This window comes from Megascapheus bottae, chromosome 25 (genome assembly GCF_031878675.1).
Source record: "Megascapheus bottae isolate mThoBot1 chromosome 25, mThoBot2.hap1, whole genome shotgun sequence".
NCBI classification, from domain to species: Eukaryota; Metazoa; Chordata; class Mammalia; order Rodentia; family Geomyidae; genus Megascapheus; species Megascapheus bottae.
The window spans coordinates 16,397,201-16,421,156 of record NC_143533.1 but is presented as its reverse complement, the minus strand read 5'-3'; the positions used below and the strand labels follow the sequence as shown (position 1 = coordinate 16,421,156).

The 23,956-nt window shown below is 41.5% G+C and overlaps 1 protein-coding gene and 1 non-coding gene across 5 annotated transcripts in view; both read right to left on the bottom strand.

Annotated features, from left to right (window-relative positions):
* Myo5a (myosin VA) overlaps positions 1-23,956 on the bottom strand; it is a 110,350-nt gene that overhangs the window by 71,643 nt on the left and 14,751 nt on the right. For all 4 annotated transcript variants that reach the window (XM_090358392.1, XM_090358393.1, XM_090358394.1 and 1 more), the window contains exons 2-6: positions 6,615-6,725; positions 6,076-6,247; positions 4,637-4,781; positions 3,657-3,813; positions 31-174 (exon numbers count right to left, since the gene is read on the bottom strand). In XM_090358392.1, the coding sequence (XP_090214518.1) occupies positions 31-174; positions 3,657-3,813; positions 4,637-4,781; positions 6,076-6,247; positions 6,615-6,725 (729 nt within the window). The remainder of the gene's footprint in view (positions 1-30; positions 175-3,656; positions 3,814-4,636; positions 4,782-6,075; positions 6,248-6,614; positions 6,726-23,956) is intronic.
* On the bottom strand, positions 12,071-12,175 carry LOC150046462 (U6 spliceosomal RNA). The gene has a single exon (XR_016532643.1). It is a non-coding gene; the product is annotated as a U6 spliceosomal RNA (small nuclear RNA).

Here is a 23,956-nt window from a genome sequence, read left to right as displayed (position 1 = left end):
ATCCATGTACGTAAGTATATACCTGCTTACCTGGAACACCACTCTGGATTTCTCTAAAAGGTAAGTTCTCATGTTGGCACCAATGATTCGATATCGCTTATCAAAGCCAATCTCAATATATTTCCCAAAACGGCTGCTATTGTCATTTCTGGTTGTTTTAGCATTTCCAATTGACTAAGAAACAAGGGGAAAATAAGACTTTAGAAGTGTTATTTATAACAAGACATTTACAAAGTTTGTGCAGAGAAAGTACAGAATAAAACATACTTTTTAAAAAAACAGATTCTTTTAAGAAGCTGGGCACTGGTGGCTCATGCTTTAATCCTAGCTACTCAGGAGGCTGAGATATGAGGATCAGAGTTTGAAGCCAGCCCAGTGCAGGAAACTCCTAGAGACTCTTATTTTCAATAAACTACTCAAAGGGGGGGGGGGGGGAAGGCCCAAAGTAGCATTGTGGCTAAAATGGTAGAGCATTTGCTTTGAGCAAAACAAGGTCAGGGCCCAGAGTTCAAAGCCCCAGGACTGGCAAAAGAAGAGGAGAGGGGAAGGGAAAAAATAATCCCAAAGATCGGAGGATCTTTGTTCAAAGTCAACCCAGAAAAGTCTGTGAGACTCTTACCTCCAATTAACCAACAAAAAGTTGAAAGTGGGCCAGGAGTTTTGCCTAGTGGTTAGAGTACTTGCCTAGCATGTACAGAGACTTGAGTTCGATTCCTTGGTACCACATACATAGAAAAGCCGGAAGTGGGGTGGCTCAAGTGGTAGAGCACTAGCCCTGAGGAAGAGCCCAAGGACAGGCCCTGAGTTCATTCCCCAGGACTGGCCAAAAAAAAAAAAGTTGAAAGTATGGCTGAACTGGTAGAATATATGACAGAGTTAAGACAAATATTTTTCTGGAAGTGTTGCTTTGATGTTCAGGGTCTCTTTAGAAACTATAAGTTTCAAACTATAAGTTTGAGAAACTATAAGTTTCTCAAGTCCAACTGCTTATAACAGAATAATACCCATCTTATTTAAATGCCATTTTTAGAAACCAGAGGAAGTAAAACTTGGTTCTAGTTTTTGATGGCTGTTATCTAACTTGAAAAACATCTGCTACAGAATACAGAGACTGTAACAGTCTGCTAAGTTAAAATTTTAAATGGCATACATCTGCTTTTTGACTTAGGTGACATGCTTCTAAAAATTTCTCTCTCAAGCAAAGCAAAAAAAATGGAGTTAGAAAAGTAAATATTCACATAAGACATAAATTAAATGTTAAGTTTATTTCATTTTATAAGCTTATCACCTTTCACTTGGGCAGTCTTTTTTAGGACTAGTATATACAAACCATATGTGAAGCCAGGCTCTGGTGGCTCCTGCCTATAATCCTAAACTAACCAGGATATTGAGATACAAGGATCTCGGTTTGAAGCCAGCCCAGACAGAAAAGTCCTTGAGACTCTTGAGCCACAGCTCTGCTTGTGGCTTTCTGTTGGTTGACTGGAGATGAGTCTCTTAGACTTTCCTGCCCTGACTGGTTTTGAACTTCAATCCTCAGATCTCAACCTCCTTAGGGAGCTAGGATTATAGTTAGAAAAGTCTTTCAAAATCTTAAATTTGCTTAAATACTTGCTACTCTTTGAACAACAACAAGGGAAAAAAATGCCCTATTTCCTCCTGCCATACTACTTCATAGAACTCCACAGTTTTCTCTAGCTGCCTTCCATAGCACATCTAGCCTTCCAGGCCTCTCAATTTGCCAAGAATAGAAATCATATTGCTCTTAAGGGAGTGGCATTATTGTGACATTTATAACAACAATAAAGGGTTACAAAAATTATCAATACAAGTGGAAAATCCTTAGGCAGCTGAGGAAGCACACAGGTATCTGTCCTATTCAGGATCATATTTCACAGGCCTTATGTGGCCCTCAGGCTGTATATTCCCCACCCCTGCATGTCTAGAGGGAAGCCCTATAGACAAGAGGTCACAGTTTTGTGACTCAAGGTGTCACACACAGCACTGCAAACCAGGCACAATTACCTCTGCACAGATTATTGAAACACCACATGTACCGGGCCAGTGCTAACTCCGTCTGTGGTTAGCTGATAAATAATGCTTGACAAAGGAAAAAGACAGGATATAAAAACAGATCCATCGGGAATTTTAAACAACAGAGGTTTTTGCATGTTCAAGCTAATTTCCACTTAAGAAAACTCATTTTTTTCCTCCATTTTCTTTTCTCTTTCTCTTCCCCTCATCTCTCTTCTCCCTTCTTTGTTTCTCCATCCTTCTCTCCCTCCCTCTCTGTTTCCCTCACTCCCTCCCCCGCATCTCTCTATTAGTCCTAGGGATTGAACCCAAGACCTCAGCAAATACTCTACAACCTGAGCCATGCCTCTGGTCCTTTTCCTTTTTCTTCCCAGTCCTGGGGCTTGAACTTAGAGCCTAGATACTACCTTTGAGCTTTCTCAAGGCTAACTTTCTACTATTTGAGTCACAGCACCACTTCTGGCCTTTTCTGGGTATGTGGTACCAAGGAATGAAACCCAAGGCTTCATGCGTGCTAGGCAAGTATTCTACTACTAGGCCACACTTCCAGCCACTAACGTTGCCTAAGCTGTACTAAAATTCACATGCTTCCTATTTTTGCCTCTTGGAGTAGCTAGAATTACAAGCATGAACCACCACACACTCCCTCCCCCCATTTTCTTATAAAACTATAACTTTCTTAGAGGCATTTAATAAATATTCCTCCAGTTATAAATCTTAAAATATCAAATTCTCAATGCAACCAATGCCACTGCCTTCAGCATAGGCATATCAACTTTGTATATGTGTTTGACTTTCAAAATGACAATGTATTTTCATAGATCTTCTATGCTCAAGAACTTATAGTTCTACTCAGGAGGCTGAGATCTGAGGATCGAGGTTCACGGCCAGCCTGGGCACAAAAAGTCTGTGAAACTCTTATCTTCAATCAATCACCAGAAAACCAGAAGTGGTATTAGGGCTTAAGTGGTAGAATACTGGTCCTGAGCTAAAGAGCTCAGGGACAGTGCCCAGGCCCAGACTTCAAGTCCCATGACCACCACCCCTCAAAATGAACCCATATATAGTTAATGACTAAGGAACCACAGCTCAGGTGGACTAGCCCCGCTGGCAAGCACAAAGCCTTGAGTTCAAACCCTAGTAATGCAAAAAAAAAAAACTTTATCATTACCAAGTATCTCCACTGAGCTATTCATGTGATAAAGTCAATAAAAACAAAAAGAAAAATGCGTATGAAATCATGGTTCACCCAAGTTATAATTTGAATTTAGGAAAAATATTAAAATTACAATTTATGGCTAACTACATTGTCCAAGCATAGAAAATGAACTCTGAATGTACTTTAATTAGCAGCTATCAGGGTGATAAGTCTATCAGCTCAACAGGTAACTTTCTGTTGGTTTAAAATGTAGTGTTAGGAATTAAAGCAGATTCCTCTCTAGCTGGGCTTCACTAAAAATGTCTGTCTTTAAGGACCGTTTAGTATCCCTAGATCTTTTATGAACAGGGAGAAAAGGTTTTTCGTAATTTGACACTTTTTGACATGTGCTGTGCTCAACAATTTTTATTTTATTTTTTCAGCATGCTTCTTCATACGAAACTAGAGAGCACAACTTTCATACCTCCATGATGGGGTTGGAGGCTAGGACCTTCTCCTCCACGTTGGCCTCACTGGCAGAGCCACTCACAGTGGCAAAGTATCTCATGGCATACTTAGCAGAGACGGTTTTTCCTGCCCCAGATTCTCCACTTACAATAATGGACTGATTTCGCTCATCTCTGTAAGACAAAGAAGAATAACTCCTCTGGGGCTGCCTGCTGCTGACTGTGACTCACCCCGAGAGACTAAACTCACTCTCTCTCCCTCTCTCTCTCTCTCTCTCTCTCTCTCTCTCTCTCTCTCTCTCTCTCTCTCTCTCTCTCTCTTTCTCTCTCTCTCTCTCTCTGTCCCTCCTGTAACACTGTAGGAAGAAACAATTACAAGTAACTACTTATAGACTAAAAAAAAGAACAGAGCCTTGTACCACTGGCAGCTCACACCTGTAATACTAGCTACTCAGGAGGCTGAGATCTGAGGATCCCAGTTCAAAGCCAGTCCTGGACAGAAAAGTCTGGGAGATTCCTGTCTCCAATTAATCAGCAAAAAGCCAGATGTAGAGTTGCGGCTCAGGTGGTAGAATGCTAGCCTCAAGTAAAAAGATCTAGCAAAAGACTTCCCATAAGAACAAAAACAAACCAAAAAACTTGTATATTCCTTTAGTATTTAATAAAAATGCAAACCATCTGAGATTTATGCATGGCTAATCATCTTAAAATATCTGTGGTTTAGCAGAGAGGTATTCATGAACCACAATGGAAGCCAAAAAAGAGATAATGAAAGGGCAGGGAATACGGCTTAGTGGTAGAGTGCTTGCCTAGTATACACAAAGCCCTGGGTTCCATTGCTTAGTACCACATAAACAGAAAAGGCTGGAAGTGGCACTGTGGCTCAAGTGGTAGAATGCTAGCCTTGAGCACAGAGAGGCTCTGGGACAGTGCCCAGGAACTGAGTTCAAGCCCCAGGACCAGGAAAAAAAAAAAGGCCATAAAAGCTCCTACTAACCTGGCCATTTGCTTATAAGCTTCTTCAGCCACTGCAAAGATGTGGGGATCCATGTCCCCCATATTCTGACCACTGTATGCATTGATGATGTCTTCTCCATAGATGGGCAGCTGTTCATAAGGATTTATAGCTACTAGGACAATTCCTGACAGAAGGAAAACACAAAAAAATGTCAATGACATTCGAGAAGATACTTGAAACTGGATACAGCAAGACGGTCAATGTAAAACTTCATTTCAATTGAATTCATATCCAACTGGTTGGCTTTTTACAGTCAAAACCCCATCAGCCAAGTACTGGTGGCTTATACCTGTAATCCCAGCTACTTAGGAGGCCGAGATCCAGAGGATCATGGTTCAAAGCCAGCCAGGAAAAGTCTGTAAGAGCCAATCTCCAACTAACCAACAAAAAGTGGGGCCCTGCCAGCAGGAACAAAAAGGTTTACCCCAAGAAAAGTATGTCAGAAATGGTGCTGTGGCTCAAGTGGTAGAGTATCAGCCTTGAGCCAAAGAAGCTCAGGGACAGTGCCCAGGCCCTGAGTTCAAGATATATATAGGCCAGGTGCATGGCCTAGCAGTAGAGTGCCTGTCTAGCTTACACAAAACCCTGGGTTCAATTCCTCTGTACCACATACACAGAAAAAGCCAGAAGTGGTACTGTGGCTCAAATGGTAGAGCATTAGCCTTGAGAAACCTCAAGGACAGTGTCCAGGCCCTGAGTTCAAGCCTCCGACAAAGAAAGGAAGGAAGGAAGGAAGGAAGGAAGGAAGGAAGGAAGGAAGGAAGGAAGGAAGGAAGGAAGGAAGAGACAGAGAGAGAGTGAGACAGAGAGACAGAGAGAAAGAGAAAGAGAAAGAGAGACAGAGAGAAAGAAAATCGAAGTCTGTCCTACACTTTTGAGTAACTGAGAAACAATTGCACTAAACTTGAACCTGCTCCCAAAGTAAACCCCTGGACATCTACTCTTCAGGCAGTTTTGGTTTGTTTTTTATATAAGCAATTAAAGTAACTGGTAAATTTGACATTAGGTATGACATAGGACTTCTGTGGGTGTAAAATCCAAAAGATGGGCCTAGTGCTTTTTTTTTTTATTGTAATTAGTAAAAGGGTTACATGATATTTGCCAGATAGAAGGTGCATTAATTCACATACATTGATACCCTTTCACATGTCTTGGTACCCATTTCCCTCTCCCCCCCACACCCCCCGGGCCTAGTGCTTTTTATGTTAAGTGAAATTACATCTATTCATGAATGACTTAATACTGCATGAAATGCAACTTAGCTAAATGAATACTAGAAACTCTTTCTGATAACTCTGAGTCATATTTGTCATCAGAGGAAGTCTAACCACAGCCTGCTTTTCCCGGGCTCTACATATTTGCAATGTTTTGGCCATTAGCAGAGTGAGTGCACAATGCCCTCAGTGGGATATACTTACCACAGTATGTATAAATAAGTTTGGAGTCAATAAAACGGACTCGGAGATTATGGAGCACAGCAGGCTCGTGAAGGTAGCTGAGGGCTGTGAGGTCATTTTCACCAACGAGGATGTCTGGATTTCGTAAATGAGGCAGCTCCTTTGTTTTTGGATCTAGACGATACTCTAAATCCTGAAAACAAAATATACAACGTCTGGATCAGTCATGGCAGTGGATGTGAAACAGGCCCAGGCACTGTGCTTGTTACCTATTTCTGATTTGCTTCTCAGCTCTTAAGTGTTCTAATTTCCCGCCTTTTCTCATGTCACAAACATTGGCAGAAACAAGGACATCTTAATGTATATTCACAGTGTTTGTGAGCTGCACATGGTGGTGTATGCCTGTAATCCCAACATCATGCAGCAGAGGCAAGAGGACTGTAAGTTCAAGGCCACTCTAGGTGACATAGCAATTGCCTCTGCAAGTTCAAGGCCACTCTAGGTGACATAGCAATATCTTGTCTAAATAAAATAAATAACCAAATAAACATGTATCTTACCCTTCCTTCCTCCAGGTGAAGCAGGAGGACTTTATCTCCAGGCTTATAATCTTTGAGCAACTCTGCTGACTTCCAAACTTCCTCAGGATCAGGTATCCAAACCCTGGCAAACTAGAAGAGAAAAAAAAGAAAACATGTTAAACTAGCAAATTGCTTTACACTCATATATAAAACATGTTATGACTTGTTTTTGTGTATGTATGTGGTGTGTGTGTATGTACTTAGGACTTAAGCACAAGGCCAGGGTACTCTACACCAGAAAGCTGGAAGTAGAGCTTTCTGGTGGTTAATTGGAGAAAGACGTCTCACAGACTTTCCTGCCCCAGTTAACTTAAAACTCAGATTTCAACTTACTCTGTAGGTAGAATTATAGGCATGAGCAACTAGAGCCTAGCTTCACTTTTTGTTTTGTTTCGTTAATTTTATTGTCAAGGTGATATACAGCAGGGTTACATTTGCATGCGTAAGGTAATGAGTACATTTCTGGTTACCCCCTCCCTTGTTTTCCTCCTACCCAATTCCCTTGTCTTGTGAGTAACACTGCTGCATGGGTTCACCCTTTGTCCTTTGTCCCACCATTTTGATTAATGGCAAAATGTAACCATGTGTCCTTTTTCAATTTTTTTTTTTTTTTTTTTTGCCAGTCCTTGGACTTTCTCAAGGCTAGAGCTCTACCACTTGAGCCTCAGCACCACTTCTGGCTTTTTTCTATGTATGTGGTACCAGGAATCAAACCCGGGTCTTCATGCATGGTAAGCAAGCACTTCAACCACTAGGCCAAACTCCCGGCCCTCCTTTTTCAATTTATATATGGACATTCTTTTTCCCTTATAAATCATTTTAGCAAGGCACTGGTGGCTCACACTTGTAAATCCCTTGGTTTTAATAAAACAATTCGTTTTTAAAGTAACTTTAGCTGATATGTAAATTGATGGATTGATAGTCAGTTGTAAGACTTTCCTGCCTTTTGCTGGCTTTGAACCACAAATCTCAGATCTTAGCCTCCTGAGTAGCTAGGATTATGAGGTATGAGCCAGCAGCATCCAGCTCTTGGTTTGTTTTGAGATAGGACTTTGCTATGTAACCCAGCCCGGTATTGAACTCAATCCTTCTACCGATGCCTCTCAAGGGCCGAGTTTACAGATATGTGCCACAATGCCCTTGGGCAATTAAGCTTTCAAATGAATAAAGGTCAAAAAGTTAGCCAGCACTAGCACCAGTGTTTAGCCCCAGCAGCACGATCATTCCTGAATTATACTCAAATTTATTCTGGGAGAAAAAAGCCAGAATTAAAGTGTGAGTTCCCATTCTCTCTCCCCTTCCCCACTCTCGGGTCATTAAACAGGCTTGATGATGACCCTAGGCTACTTCATGCTGAAAGGGGGCAGAGTGGGGTCTGGGCCTCCAGGAAGGGTCTTTTAGGCGGATGAGACTTGGTTTGTATATACACATTTTAAAGGGAGAGTCTGAATAGATAAATTTTTCCTTAAATATAGTGTTTGTAGGATAAAGGTGGCAGACATAATGTATGGCACTTCTTGTTCCTCTAGTGTCTCAGGTTCCCACTGGAATGCTTCTTCCCATAATGCTCTTGGTGTCTTCTCAATCAATGAAAAGAGCTTGGGCAGGTGCGCATGCAAGCCCTAAAGCAATCCGAGCAAAGCAGAGGGGAGAAGATAGGGAAGAAACTCCTTACTATTATAACCACCTTCCAACAGGACCCCTTTGGACTCCTCTCTGGACCCCTCTGCAGCTTTCCTTTCACTTTCAAATTAACTTATTCTTGTTTACTTAAAAATAAAACAAAATACGTGCATAAGCTGGGTGCCAGTAGGTTATACCTCACTACTTCAGATGTTGTCATTTCTAAGTTCAAACCCAGGCTTGGCAGAAAACTTCACAAGACCTATGCTGAACTGGTAGCTGGATGTGATGGTGCACACCTAGCATCCTAGCTGCATGTGAAAGAGGGGGATTTCACTTCTAGGCCAGCCTAGCAGAAAACCCATAGGACACCATCTCAGTGGAAGAAGCTGGGCCTGGTAGTACATGCATCATTACAAGAAACTTGTAGTGCATTTGCTGGACAGGAAGCAAGACTTGAAGTTAAACATAACCAATCAAGAAAAGGGCTAACGGTATAGCTCAGCAGTAGAAAGTCTGTTTAGCAAGGGCAAGATTCTGAGTTCTATCCCCAGTCACACACACACACACACACACACACACACACACACACACACACACACACGCACACACACACAGTGCACAATAGGTCCTAATATCCAGTTTCATGAACAAATGGCACTTGAAACATGATATACTACTTTTAAAATGGAACTGGGAGCCTCGTTCAATTCCTCAGTACCACATACATAGAAAAAAACGCAAGTGGTGCTGTGGCTCAAGTGGTAGAGCTTTAGCCTTGAAAAAGCTGAAGAACAGTGCTCAGGCCCTGAGTTCGTGCCCCAGAACTTGCAAAATAAAATAAAATAAAATGAAACTGGGAAACCTGAGATGGGTGGAAAGAGGATGGGACAGATGAGGAGACAATGTTGGATGGGATGGCACCAATCAAAATATAATATATACATAAACGGACAGATTAAACTAAAACCTCTGTGTTCAACTTTTTGAAGATAAAAAAAGAAAGTAGGACATTCTCGATTCTATTGGCAAAGAAAAGGGAATAAATTTATCATAGCTAACAGGCTGGGAGATCTTTATCAGCAATATATTCAACAAGGGCCCACTCTCCAAAATATAGAACAAGCTCACGAAATTATCTCCCCCCCAAAAAAAACCCCAATAAATGCATCAATAAATGGGCAAAGGAGCTAAAGAGAAACTTCTCAGAAGAAGTGAAAATGGCAAATAGACACATAACAAAATGTTCGACATCCCTACCATACAAGAAATGTAAATCAAAGTAACACTGAGGTTCTATCTCACCCCAATTAAGTTTGCCAACATGGAGAATTCAAACAATAACAAATGCTGGCAGGGATGTGGGCTACAAGAACCCTATTGCATTGGGTTATTGCATTGGATGGCCATTTAGAGATTTCTCATTAAACTAAACATAGAACTACCTGTGCTATTCATGATAGCCTAAGTATATAAAGCCTAGATGTCTTATAATAGATGAGTGGATAAAAAAAAGTGGCACAAAATTGTGGTACACATAAACAATAGAATTCTACTTGCTACTTAGAAAGAACATTCTGTCATTTGCAGGGAAATGGATGGACCTAGGATAAATCTTGTTATGGTGAGGTAAATAAGCCAAGCTCAGAGAGACAAATGGCACATGTTTTCTATGTGGAAGCTAGATCTAAAAATAAATCTGGACATGATAATTTATACAGGGCTCTTATGCATTTACACACACACACACACACACACACACACACACACACACACACACAAAGGACCCAAAGTCTTGTGGTCCTCTGAACATTTAAAGTACTATTTATCAAAACAAATTCCAGGAAATAAAAACATTGTGGGTATGGGTGTCTGTTGTTTTGTTTTTTGTTATTTTCTTTTGGAGGAACAAAAGGGGTACACAGTAACGGAGAGAAGTGTGAACAAATGTAATCATTGTATTCAATATACACTATGTAAAAAATGAACTATGCAATTTGTGTGGCGGGGGGAGCAAGGGTGACATTGTCTAAGAACTCCTGTACTTACTACCTGATTTGTGAAATTGTAGCCCCTTTGTACAACTCCTTAATAACCTTTTTTTTTTTTTTTCAGTCAAGGCGCTTGAACTCTGAGCTTGGGAGCTGTTCCTGGGCATTTCAGCTCAAGGCTACTTCTATACCACATTTTTTTTTTAATGATATAATATGGCTGACACAGGCCTCACTAATTCTGGTCTGTGGCCTACACTGGTATCTTTGTTTACCTCTACCTTTAACTGTATGTATGTATGTATGTATGTATGTATGTATGTATGTATGTACTTACTTATCTATTTTTACAAGTACAAGGGCTTGAATTCAGGATCATATGTTCTCATGTGGCTTTCTTGTTCATAGCTAGTGGTCTACCACTTGAGTCACGCCTCCAGTCCAACTTTTTGCTGGTTATATTTTTGGAGATAAAGTCTAACGGACTTTTCTGCCTAAATTCATTTCTAATCCCAATCCTTTAGATCTCAACCTCCTCCTTAGCAAGGATTACAAGTATGTTTACGTTGATACCCACTTTAGAGTGTTATAACCATCTGTAATTACTTACTGTGATGTTATTGTTTGTTTACTTCTTTCTTTCCTCATTAGAACATAAGTTCTGTGTATGCTGATCAACAATACATCCAGTACTCAGAACAGTACTTGACACAGATGGTGCTTAGTGTTTGTTTTAAGAGTCTCAAAATTTTTAAAAAAATTACTTCTAATTATAGAGTTCTATAAAGACTCACCCAATAATTTTATTTTCTCTTATTATTAAATAATCATAAAAACTTGTAACTTACTCTGGGTGCTGGTGGCACACCCCTATAATCCTACTCAAAAGGCTGAGATCTAACTACTGCAGTTCAAAGCCAGCCAGGTCAGGAAAGCCTGTGAGACTCTTATATCTAATTAACCACCAAAAAATATATTTAAAAGTGGAGCTGTAGCTTAAGTGGTAGGGTGTTAGCCTTGAGCAAAAATGCTCAGGTATTGTGCTTAGACACCGAGTTCAAGCCCAGGACTAGCACCAAACAAACAACAACAAACCCCCTTGTAATCTGAATTATTTACAGAACAAAGAGTATTAAAAGTAACTGAAATTAAGGACTAACAGAGTCCTAGTTTCTAGCCAGGCAGAGTGGCTAATGCCTGTAATCCTAGCTACTCAGGAGGGTGAGATCTGAGGATCGTGGTTCCAAGCCAGCTCGGGCAGTAAAGAAACTGAAACACTTTAATTAATCACTAGAAAACAGAAAGTGGGGCTTGGATCAAGGGTAGGGCGATGGGCTTGGATCAAGGATAGGGCGATAGCCTTGAGCTGAAGAGCTCAGGGGCAGTGCCCAGGCCCAGAGTTCTAAGCCCCATGGCCCACCAAAAAAAAAAAAAAAAAAAAAAGGAGGAGGAAGAGGAAAAGAAAGAAAAAGAAAAAAAGAAAAAAAAGAAGAAAGAAGTTCTGGTTTGGGGCTTGGAGTGTGGCCTACTGGTAGAGTGAGTGCTTGCCTAGCATGCATGGGTTCCATTCCTCCATACCCCCCCCCCCACATACACACACAAGCCAGAAGTGGTGCTGTGGCTCAAGTGGTAGTGTGCTAGCCTTGAGAAAGCTCAAGAACAGTGTCCAGGCCCTGAGTTCAAGCAACAGGACCCCCCGCCCCACACCCACAGTCAGTTTGGAACTGACGAACTGACTGTGTTGCTCTGTGGTCCAACGCTTGCCCAACATGCCCAAGGCCCTGGGTTCACTGAGACAAAAACCCAGTGTCAGAGAAGAAATAAAACAGGGAACACTCTACAAATTTGTGTGCCAATCCCTGCACCAGGGCCAGGCTAATCTCTGTATCCTTCCAGTTTTAGTATACGTGCTGCCAAAATGAGCAGTGGGCTACAGGTTCTAATCAAAGGCTAGCATATTGGCCTTTTCTTCCGGCAATTAGAAAATAGAGGTGATGGCAAAAGTAGTCTTTCTCAGAGACTGTCACATAAAAATTTTGTGAAGGATATAAAACAATATATAAGCACAGGGATGGATCGTTTTTAAGTCATTTTTTTCTGTAGGAAGCAATACCTAAATTTTTTTATAGCTTTTCTCCTAGGTCCACAGACAATAAATTGAATGGCATATGTGTACAAAATATGTACTATTGAAATTTTACATATAATTATTTTATATATTCTTAAATTTTTACTCATTAAACAAGTATTCTTGTTTTGTTTTTGTAACAGTGGTACTGGGGTATTAACTTAGGGCCTTGAGCTCACTCAGAGTATTTACTAATGGCTGGTGATTTACCACTTGAGCCATGCCTCCAGCATAGCTTCTTGCTGATCATTTTGGAGAGGCAGTCTAGTAAAAAATTTTTTTGTCCATGCTGGCTTTGAACTGTGATCCTCCAGTTCTCTGCTTCTTGAGTAGCTATCATTTGCAGTTATGAGCCACAAGTACCTAGCAATAAGCATTTCAATGTATCCACTCTTGCTATACTTTACAAAGTCAGTATTTTTGTAACTTTCTCCAGAAGAGTTTACTAGTTCCAGGAGAGACAAATATATGACATTCAGAATCATGAGATGACCTATTACCTTTACTAATGAAACCCTCAAATAGACAAACCCAGAGAACTTGTATGACGAGTGACCTGAGCCGAAATAGGATAAGAGTCTAGAAAGAAGTGCTTTTGTGTTCCTACTGAGCAGAGAACTCTAGCTCCGATTTCCACAAAGATTTTGCAATGAGTACATGCTTTGCCAAGGGCTAGATTTCTAAGAGCAAGCTGTTAACAACCCATAAAGATAAAGTGGAGAGAGGCCTGGGCACTTACAAGCACCAGAGGCAAGATACTTAAACACTAAACACCACCCTGATAACCAATTACCTCTTTATCTGTATCTTTTGTGAAACTACCCAAGGAGAAACAGGGCAGAAGCCAGCCTGTTCTTTTCATGGCTTCTTTAACAAGATCAGAACTATGTCAGAATTGTGTCAGTCTTGCTCATATACTGAGGTGCTGAAAGACTCCTTCTCTTGCCTTCCAACCCTCCTTTCCCCAGCCCTCTTTCCTGACTCCCCAAGGTAAAAAAGCCTGAAAGATAGGACTAAATTTATCTGGGCACATGAACAATGGATATACAGGACACTGTCATAACAGGGTAGAGAAGGTAAGAAGACAAAGTCACTAAATCACATGGATCCTAGAACGGGGACACAGAAGTGAGAGTCAGGCAGGAATCAGAAACAGGATAAATAGGGTACTGGTGGCTCATGCCTTTCAACCTACCAACTTAGAATGCCAAGACCTGGAGGACTGCCATATGAAGCCAGCCTAGGCAAAAAAAAAGTGTTTAAGATATCATCTCCTAAAATAATCAGCAAAAAGTTAGATGGAGACATAGCCCAAGTAGTAGGATGTCAGCTGTCAGCAAGAAAGCCAAGGAAGCTTAAGACCCTGGTATGAAAAAAGAAGAAAGCGTGGCACTGGTGGCTTACACCTGTAACCCTAATTGTGGTTCAAAGCCAGCCTAGGCAGGAAAGTCCCCTAGAGATGCTTATCTTCAATTAACCACTCCAAATCTGGAAGTTACACTGTGACTAAAGGAGTAGAATGCTAGCCTTGTACACAAAGAGGCTCAAGGACAGTGCCCAGGCCCTGAGTTCAAGCCCTACAACCCACCAAAACCAAGAAAAAGACTAAAGAAAGGAGAGGAGGAGGGAAAGAAGAGGAGGGAGGGAAGGAAGGAGAGAGGGAGTGAGGGGGGAAGGGAAGGAAGGAGGAAGCTTTGAACTTGTGGATGACAGAAGCAGTGAGGAAAAGAAGCCCTTAGCCAAGGCCAACTAGACGAGACACGGCTCCAGTGAAAAGGGAAGGCCCCGTCACGTAGGTAAGCCCTGCTGTGGTTACTATAAAGGTTGAGGCTGTCTCACACTGCTCCCCGTTCCTACCTTTCCATTCACACAACTCTAGTCTTTGTCTCTCCTTATTTTATGAAAGTGACTCATGAATCTGCTATCCATATTTTAATTATGTAGGCATGTGTCAACCTCCTCTAATGGTTCCTTGTACATGGCATATATATTACACTCATTTTATTTAAGACCAGGAGAGGGCAGGGGAGGAGGAAAGCTGAGGAAATTGGGGTAAGAAGCAGCAGAGTCAGCCCCACAGGCTTAACTCAGGATTTTCCTTGGAGCCATACCAGGGTTGAAGGCCAAAAGCATGGTTGAGTCAGGAATGAGTCAGAGATTCAGAAAAGAGAGTCGAGGAAAAGATGATGTAAGAACTGGTAGGAGAGGAAAAAAACAGCGTTTGGGATCTATGATCAGATTAAATATACAAAAAAGAAAGAAAAAACTGGCCTATAATCCTAGATACTCAGAAAGCTGAGATTGAAGCCAGCCTGGGCAGGAAAGTCCATGAGATGCTCATCTCCAATTGAACAGTAAAAAGCTATAAGTGGAGCTGTGGCTCAAGAGACAGAATGCCAACCTTGAGTGAAAAAGCTAAAGGACAGCATCCTGGCCCTGAGTTCAAGCCACAGAAACAAACAAAAAAATCTGTAGAAGAAATGGAGGGTTAGGGGTGTGGGTAGGGAAATGGGGACAAAATGTGTGAGAAGTAATGCGCTTACTACCTGACAAATGTAACTGTAACCCCTCTATCCATTATCCCAACAATTAAAAAAAAAAAAAGAAATGGAGGGCAAGAAAACTTGACAAAATTCGGATGCAACCACATACCCAAAGATGTGTGAGAATTCAAATGAACTACTGCATTGGAAATGACAGGGCAAAACAAAGTCAGGCTGAATTCTGTAATAGTCAAAATCTGAGAAAATAACACTCGCACAGATTGGAGTTACATAATAGCTTGCTAGGGAAACAAGCCATATGTAACCTGCACAATACAATTTGATGAGCTTGGCTGGCTGGGATGAGGTCACTGTGGCAATGTCTAAAGCAAGTGTACTGGAAAGGCAGGTTTGGGGGATCTTGCCTGGACCAGAGAGGGTATTAAGCTATGCTGGCTCACCTGGCCCCATGGCACTGGGTGAGTTGCAGTGCAACCCTCCCATCATTCTTTTTGTATTCATCCTACCACAAGGACACCCTGAAGAGGTCCTTGATGAAAGTAGATGACTCACTACAAGTTCTGCTAACTTGCATTTCCCCACTCAGGAAACCCTGAGGCGTGTCCCAAATGCGGTTGTGCCTGATATGTCAGGCACTTGGAAATAGAGCGGGCAGCACAAGATGGGAGCCAGTGGCTTACATCTGTAATCCTAATGACTCAGGAGGCCGAGATCTGAGGGTAGAGATTCAAAGACAGAGCAGAAAAGTGTGAGATTCTTAACTTCAATTAACAACCAAAAAAGTGGAAGTGGAGCTGTGGTTCAAGTGGTAGAGCACTAGCTTTGAGTGAAAAAGCTAAGCAACAGTGCCTAGGCTCTGAGTTCATGCTCCAGTACTGGCATATGCACACATACACAAGGAAGGAGGGAAGGGAGGGAGGGAGGGGAGGGGAGGGAGGGGAGGGGGAGGGGGAAGGGGAGGGGAGGGAGAAAGAAAGGAAGAAAAAGAAAGGGCGAGAAAGACCTTGGAAATCAATGGGTGGTGTAGCAATTAAGGTTGTAAAACTTTGGATAATTTTATTTCTCTAGGGTTTTAATGTAAGATGGCAGAGCTCTGAAATGAATATTTTTAGATAGTGAAGTTCAAGATTCCTGAAAAGATTATTTTCGGAACTAGGTCTCACTTTATAAGAACAGCTTTAATGTGCATACCATGCAAAATTACTATTTCCACCTATAGTTAGCTAGTGATATTTGTAGATATATTATGAAATTCTAATTAAGTAAAATAATTGAAGGCGAAAGGAATTGTATTGACGACTGTAATCTCAAGGGTTTATTGGATTAGTTTGAAGTCCTATATTTTTTTTCCTTTTACATAATTTAAAAAAATTTTTTGCCAGTCCTAGGACTTGAACTCAGGGCCTGGGCGCTGTCCCAGAACATCTCTGTGTTCAAGGCTAATGCTCCACCACTTAGTCACAGCACTACTTTGGAGATATAATCTTATAGACTTTCCTTCCAATGATGGCTTTGAACACTGATCCTCAGACCTTAGCCTCCTGGGTAGCTAGGATTGCAGGCATGAGCTGCTGGTGCCTGGCTTTTACTTAATTCTTGAAATTTGTTTTGTAATTGTTACTACAGATATCCCTTGCTCAACAAAAACTCTGAGAGATTTTTAAATAACTGGCCCCAAAGTCAGTCAGCTAATCATTGATGGGATCAAGACTCAAATCAAGGAAGACCTCTCACTCCAAAATGCTTAGTAAGGCCAGGTATGGTGACACAGCCTGAAATTCCAGCAGTCAGGAGGCTGAGGATAGAAGGGTAGAGAGTTAAGAGGCAGAATTTCTCTTTAGCTCAGACCTTTCCAATGAACTTCAGACCACCAGACCTGAATAATCATCTACAAACACTCTCATAGGCATATTAAGTTTAACAAGTCTCCTCATAGAACTTTTATCCCATTTCCTTTCAAATACATTTCTTCTGAAAAAAAAAAAAGAGTGACTAATTGTATATGTAAACAGCATAAGGACCCTCGATGAAAGTTGATCAATAAGGCGATGTGGGAAGGGCAGGGGAAGGGAAACAGGCTCTGTGGGAGGGGCTGGGCTAAAGAAGATGGAAGAAGATGAATATGATTGAAACAGAGCATTTGCGACCATGAAAACAAAAGAAGGAAACCTGGTGAAATTGTTTGGGGAAGTGGGCAAGAGGACAGAGCTGGAAAGGCTGAGATTGATTGGAATGTATTAGAGACATGAGTGGAAACATAACAACGAAACCTCCCCTGAATAACTAACATAAGCTAATAAATAATAAATGCATGACCAAATGAGTGAATGAATTAATGACACTCAAGTGAATGAATGAACCTCTTCTGTTGTACCACATCTTTAAAACGGACAAGCACTTCAACTAGGCTAGTTACCTCAGTATCTTAGTGTTACCTCTCCTCTCCTTCGTGTGAGGAAACCCCAGCAGCAATACTGGGCTAGATCCAGGCTCCCCTCCCTACCCACTTCTTCCTCTATTCACACCCAAGTCCTCACCATGACCCCTGCTGCTGCTAGCAACAGTCTTGGTCAAGATTTCCCTTGTCCAGTCTCTATTCAGCAGGCTCAGTGAACTTTTCTGAAATGGTGAACCTGACTTAGACCTTGGAGAATTTGGCATCTGTGTTCAGGAGAGCTGGCCTCATCTTCTACCATTGTTCAGCCAACCACAAATAAAATGCATGAATCTTAGGAACTAGAGTTCTAGAAGTTTCAAGTAAGTGTGAAGGAATGCCACATGGTAAGACAGAAAGAGGGTCAGGCATGAAAGAAGCCATAGAAGAGAATGGTAAATAGTTTAATTCGGTATTGACTCTAAGCCTGAGTGAAAACAGTAGCCCAGTCAGTCAAACTTAAACCTATAAAACTGACTGACCAAATGAAATAGCATTTCCTGTCAGGGGGCTGCTGAACATGTACAGATATGAAAGAGTCTGAGTCATTAATGCTGACATCTATTTGTATCATCTGTGCTACCTGTCCCTCTGCCCAAAGCTTCAAGGACCTGTAGACTTTTCATCAAGCAAACACCATAAAAAAAAAACTATTTCACCAAAACCCACAAATTCTGCTTTGCAGCACGGATATTTTCTTGTTTTTGTTTTTTTGGGTTTTTTTTTTTTTTGCCAGTCCTGGGCTTGAGCTCAGGGTCTGAGCACTGTCCTTGGACTTTCTCAAGGCTAGAGCTCTACCACTTGAGCCTCAGCACCACTTCCGGCTTTTTTCTATGTATGTGGTACCAAGGAATCGAACCCAGGTCTTCGTGCATGCTAGGCAAGCACTTTAACCACTAGGCCAAACTCCCGGCCCAGCACTGATATTTTCAATGCTTTTATAATAGGTTAGGTAACAAGACCACAGGGTTTGTTATACCTAAAAGCACAAATAGGGATGAACAGCACTGGATCACGCCTGTACTCCTAGCTACTCAGGAGATGGAGCTCTCAACTGAAAGACTTTTGTAGAAAAGTCCATGAGACGTTTTATCTCCAATTAAGCAGCAAAAGTAAGCTGGAAGTAGAGCTGTGGCTCAAGTGGTAGAGTGCCAGCCTTACATGAAAAGAGCTAAGCAAGAAAAAGAAGCCCTGAGTTCAAGCCCCATTACCAGAAATAAATAACAGATAAATATTAAATCAGATGCATGTTACCCACCCCAAATGACAGGTACCCTCAACTACCCTAAGAGAACACAGAGGAAATGATGGCAGAAATCTCCTTGCATGACTGCACACATGACTGCATGATGGGATGATAGCTACTAGAAGCAAGAATTTCTGGGGAGGAGAAATGATCAGGATTTAAGCCTGACTTCCCTCCACTGTGGCAGCCCCATGGATTCAATGGTATGACTAAAGTTGCAGAGAAAAGCATCTGGATGGAGACTGAATGATGGTGGTGCGGGGCTCAGCAGGATTGAGAGGACGTGACAAGATAGGGAGAGGTCTTAATGAAGATCAAAACTGGGTTGTCAGCCTATTTTAGATCCTAGAAGTCTTCATAGTTGGCCATGTAAGAATGTGAGCGTGTGAGCTAAGAGTTAAGCCAACAGTCAATGCTGACAGATTATTTAGAAAGAGAAATGCACTGCAAGCAAGCTGAGCTTCTGCAGAAATGTGTGCCCCCGCATGTTCTGGGGATGGCCGGGCAATCCTGACAGTGACTTGTCCCACCTTTCCTGGAGCTCAACACAGATCTCTCTGGAAGTAAGAACTGTATTCCACCTGTAAAGACTGCTGAAGGATGCTCTTTCTCTTCATCTCCTCTATGGTGGCTTCCTACTTCAAAATTTGAGATTCTATGAATTTTTTTCTTAAGGCATACAAAATTAGAAGCTAGGCACTGGTGGCTCATGCTGTAATCCTGGCTACTCAGGAGGCTGAGATCTGAGGATCACTGTTCAAAGCTAGCCTGGCCAGGAAAATCCCCCATTAACCACCCCCAAACTGGAAGTAGAGCCCTGAGTACAAACTCTAGTACCTCAAAAAAAAAGCAGGAAGCAGTGATTAGCAATTTCATCATTAAAAAATGGGTCTAAATATGGGGCTATGCAGGTTTCTCCTGGCTACAATTTCCTTAGGAGAAACAGAATATAATCAGAACTCATCAGTGGAATTATAAGAACATAACTCACTCAGCAAAAACCCAGCTCATTCAGCAGGATACTTGGAGACACAGGCATAATAAAGAGGAAGTAGCTGGACAGCTTTCCTGCTAGTTGACTACAAGGGAGAGAGAAGAGTCAGAGTGATCTGACAAGAAGACCGAAGTCGGACCACATGGAGACAGATAAAAATGGGGTGATCAGGGTGTGAGCTAAGCAGCTCTTTATTTTCTTCCTCTGGACTAGACATGAATAAACTAAGTAAACCAATATTCTGTGACTCTGTCCTTCCTCAGAGCATCACATGGGAGAAACCCTGAGCTGAGAGGGAGGAGGGAGTTGCGGTGGGCTTTTTGTGAGTGGCCTTAAGCCCATTCCTGTTGCTGACAAGAGGAGAAAATAGCCAGTCTAAAATAGACTCTCATATGACTCCACCTTCTCCAACTGTTCTCCCCTGGGGATTCCAATATGACAGAACCTGCAAAGTGTCACCAATTCCTTGTCTTCCCCACACAGAAACATTTTTTGGGGGGGGGCAGTCCTGGGGCTTGAACTCAGGGTCTGGTCACTGTCTCTGAGATCCTTTTGCTCAAGGCCAGCACTCTGCCACTTGAGTTGAACTAAACATCTTCTTTTTCTGTTTATATGGTACTGAGGAATCGAACCCAGCGCTTCATGCATGCCAGGCAAGCACTCTACCACTAAGCCACATTCCCAACTGTCCTTTTTTAAAAAATGATATTCTTATTTTATTGTTAAAATATTTTAAGTTTTTGTTTTCTATTTCTCTTTTTAATTTCATTTACATTTTCTTCTTGATTTTGTAAGCAATTTTTTCATCCCATTCTTTTCTCATTCATTGTATTTCGTTCCTATGTTCTTTCTTTCATTCAACCTTATACTTGGCCCTTTCTCCGCCTCCTCTTCTTCTTCTTTTTTTTTTTTTTTGGTCAGTTGTAGGGCTTGAACTCAGGGCCTGTACACAGTCCACTGCTTTGAGCCACAGCACCACCTCTAGTTTTTGAGTGGTTAATTGGAGATATGAGTCTCACAGGGACTTTTTCTGCCCTGGCTAGCTTTGAACTGCAATCCTCAGATCTCAGCCTCCTGAATAGCTAGGATTACAGGTGTGAGCCACTGGCACCAGGCTTGTTTTTGTTTATTATGTTGCAGTGCTGTATCTGGTTTGTTTTGGTGTTGTTGCTGTTGTTGTGCTTCATTTCCTTATCTCTGAGAAGTACTGGGGTTGAACCCTTAAGAGATGGCTGCTTATTTAGGAAAGCTATCATGCCAAAATAGAAGAGATCCATCCCAACTAAGGGACAACAGAACAACACAATGAATTTGAGGGGGAAAAAAGGCAGTATGATGCCTCACAAATTCATAACTCTTCAAGAACTGAATCCAGACCAGCGATATCCAAAGGGTTTAAAAGACAAAAGAACTCAAAAGTCCCATCTTCAAAAATGTTCAAAACCTCAAAGAAGATTGAAATAATCAGATGAATGATTAAAAAGTAATAAAAGACTTGAGCATGCCAGGTGCAATGGTGCATGCTTGTAATCCCAGCCACTCCAGCCACTCCAGAGGCTGAAATGAGGAGGATCACAGTTTTCAAGGCTAACCTATTTACGATCGTTGTGACAGGTATTCTTTGATTTTTATTTACTTGTTTTTATGAGATGGAGTTTCACTGTGTTTGATGGGCCAGTCTCAAACTTTGAACTCTTAACAATCATCCTATTTTAGCCTCCCAAGTAGCTTGAACTACAGGCATGCATCACCATACCCTAAGTATCTTCTGATTTCAGTATTCTCTTTTAAATTAAATATGCTATCTGGGTGGCTTGATTGTTTTTTGTTTTTTCATTTTTGAGTATAAAACATGGAAAGGCAGTTAGATGAGAGAACTTCCCATAGCTAAGGCATATCTACATTACTATAAATGATGGTCCACACCTAATCCATCTTCAACAAATACTGAATTTCCTTATAGTTTAAAGTGTTCATCAGCTTAAAACTAATAATCTGTAAATGACAAAAAAATCCAAAAACAAACAGAAAAATAATCTTTAAAAGGAAACTAAGAGTCACTCTGCAAAAGGTTGTTAGGTAATGAATCATTTCTAATGTTCCAAAATGTTTTCAGGGCATTTACTGAATCTAAACAACACGGAGCATTTTCACAAATACCACTGGACTGGAGTGGATAATTAAAGACTCCTAGAGCGTTCACGTTTTCTGTCACATGGGTGAAGGCGCCTGTTTAAAAGAAGTCAGTTGATCTCCACAAGAACTCTTGATTAGATCATGGGATATTAAATTCTAGAATAACAAGGTCCCTTTAAAAAACCTCATCCTACTAATACTAACCAACGCTACGGGTAAGAGACAAAAAGGAAATTAAACCACATAGCCACTCAACTTTCCCTTTCTGGAGATTTATTAAGTAATTTGTCTGGACATCACCTATACAGATACAACACCAATACCATCCTTATGTAGATTTAAGTAGCATACCTAGGAAGAGTTTTAGGTGCGCTTTTTAAAAATAATGGGGTTGGATATGTGACTCAGTTGACAGAATATTAGCCAATGAGCAAAAGCATTAAGATCATTTCAACCTGGGTGCCAGTTGCTCACATCTGTAATTCTAGCCACTCAGGAGGCTGAGATTTGGGGATTGCAATTTAAAGCCTGCCCAGACACGAAAGTCCATGAGATTCTTATTTCCAATTAATCATCAGAAAACCGAAGGAAGTAGCACTGTGGCTCAAGTGGTAGATTGCTAGCATTGAGCTAAAGTATTCAGGGACAGTGCCCTGGTCCAGAGTTCAAGCCCCACAACTGACCAAAAAAAAAAAAAAAAAGAACATTTCAAGTCCAGGTCTTAGACCAAAAAAAAGAAAAGAAAAATAAATAACACAGAAAGACAGGTACTAAAGACTCAGGCCTGTAATTCTAGTATTCAGGAGGCTGAGATCTGAAGATCAAATCAGCCCAGACAGACAAATCTGTAAATCTGTGAGATAATTATCTCCAATTAACCAGAAAAGACAAAAGAGGAGGTGGGACTAGCTAAACTAGTAGAGCACCCGCCTTGGGCAAAAAACCCCAAGTGAGTGCTCAAAGCAAATGACCAATAAACACATGAAACATGAAAGGGGATTCACCATCATTAATAATTAAGGACATGGGAATCAAAAGCATAATGTAATGCCATTTCATCCCATTATGGTTCCTACTATTGTAAGGGGGGAAAAGGGAATGAAAAAAAAGAGAGAGAGACAGAAAAAGAAAAAGGAAAATTGACCAGATGTAGTGGCTCAAGCCTGTACTGCCAGCTACTTAGGAAGGAGAAACTGGGAGGATCTTGTCCTAGGCCAGCTCAGGAAAAAAATATTAACCAGACTGCACCTCAATAAACAACCTAGCAGTGGTGGTCCATGCTGGTAATCCCAGATATACAGGAGGCAAAGGTGGGAGGACTGTGGCCTGAGGCTAACTCTGGGCAAAAAAAGGGACACCTTATCTGAAAATAGGTAAAGCAAAAAGAACTGGAGGTATGGATAAAAGTACTCACTTGGCAAGCCCAAAGCCAAGTCCAAACCCAGTACCAGAGATAGACAGTAGACAGGTAAAACACACATGGACATGCTTCTATAGTTTTCAATATATATTTCTATATGTATGTATCTTAAAACAACAACAACACCCTCAGCCTTAACCCATCTTCCTAGAAGCCACTGCGCCATGAGAGCCAAGTGGAGGAAGAAGCGAATGCACAGGCTGAAGCACAAAAGAAGAAAGATGAGGCCAAAGTCCAAGTAAACGAGCTGTGCACCTGTTGAGGCCACAGGAGCGGAAATGAGAAATGCCACAGGCCGGGGACATTGATGCGAGCTGTTGGACTACAGGCACGATTTCCCAGTGGCTCTAGAACTTACATCGCCAAGACCATCTCCCACCTTGCTCATGCCAAAGCCTGCCCTGACAATCATGTGTCCCGGGCCTGTGACATATTGGACTAGTTCTGTTCATAGTTGTGGCCGAATGTGACGCGTGTACAATAGACCATCACTTTTGCTGTTGCAAAAAAAAAAAAAAAAAAAACTTACATTGCTACCTATGTCATAATAGTTAGTCACCATGGCATTGTACCAACCCCAGATAATTAGATCATTTTTGCTCAGGTGAATGAACTCTATGCCATATGCTTTTTGATTGGGATCTCCAAAGCAGAGCATATCACGCTGCAAGTGTCAAGATCTGAACCCGTGTTTCCTGACACAAAGATGCGCTCTGTGAAGCCCCTCTTACCCACGTGCTGCATGCTGGCAAATGTCAATCAAGAGACGTATCCTCAGGATATATGATGGCACTGGGCTTTTCAGCAACACATATGAGCTGAGTGCAGATGGCTCACAGCTGTAA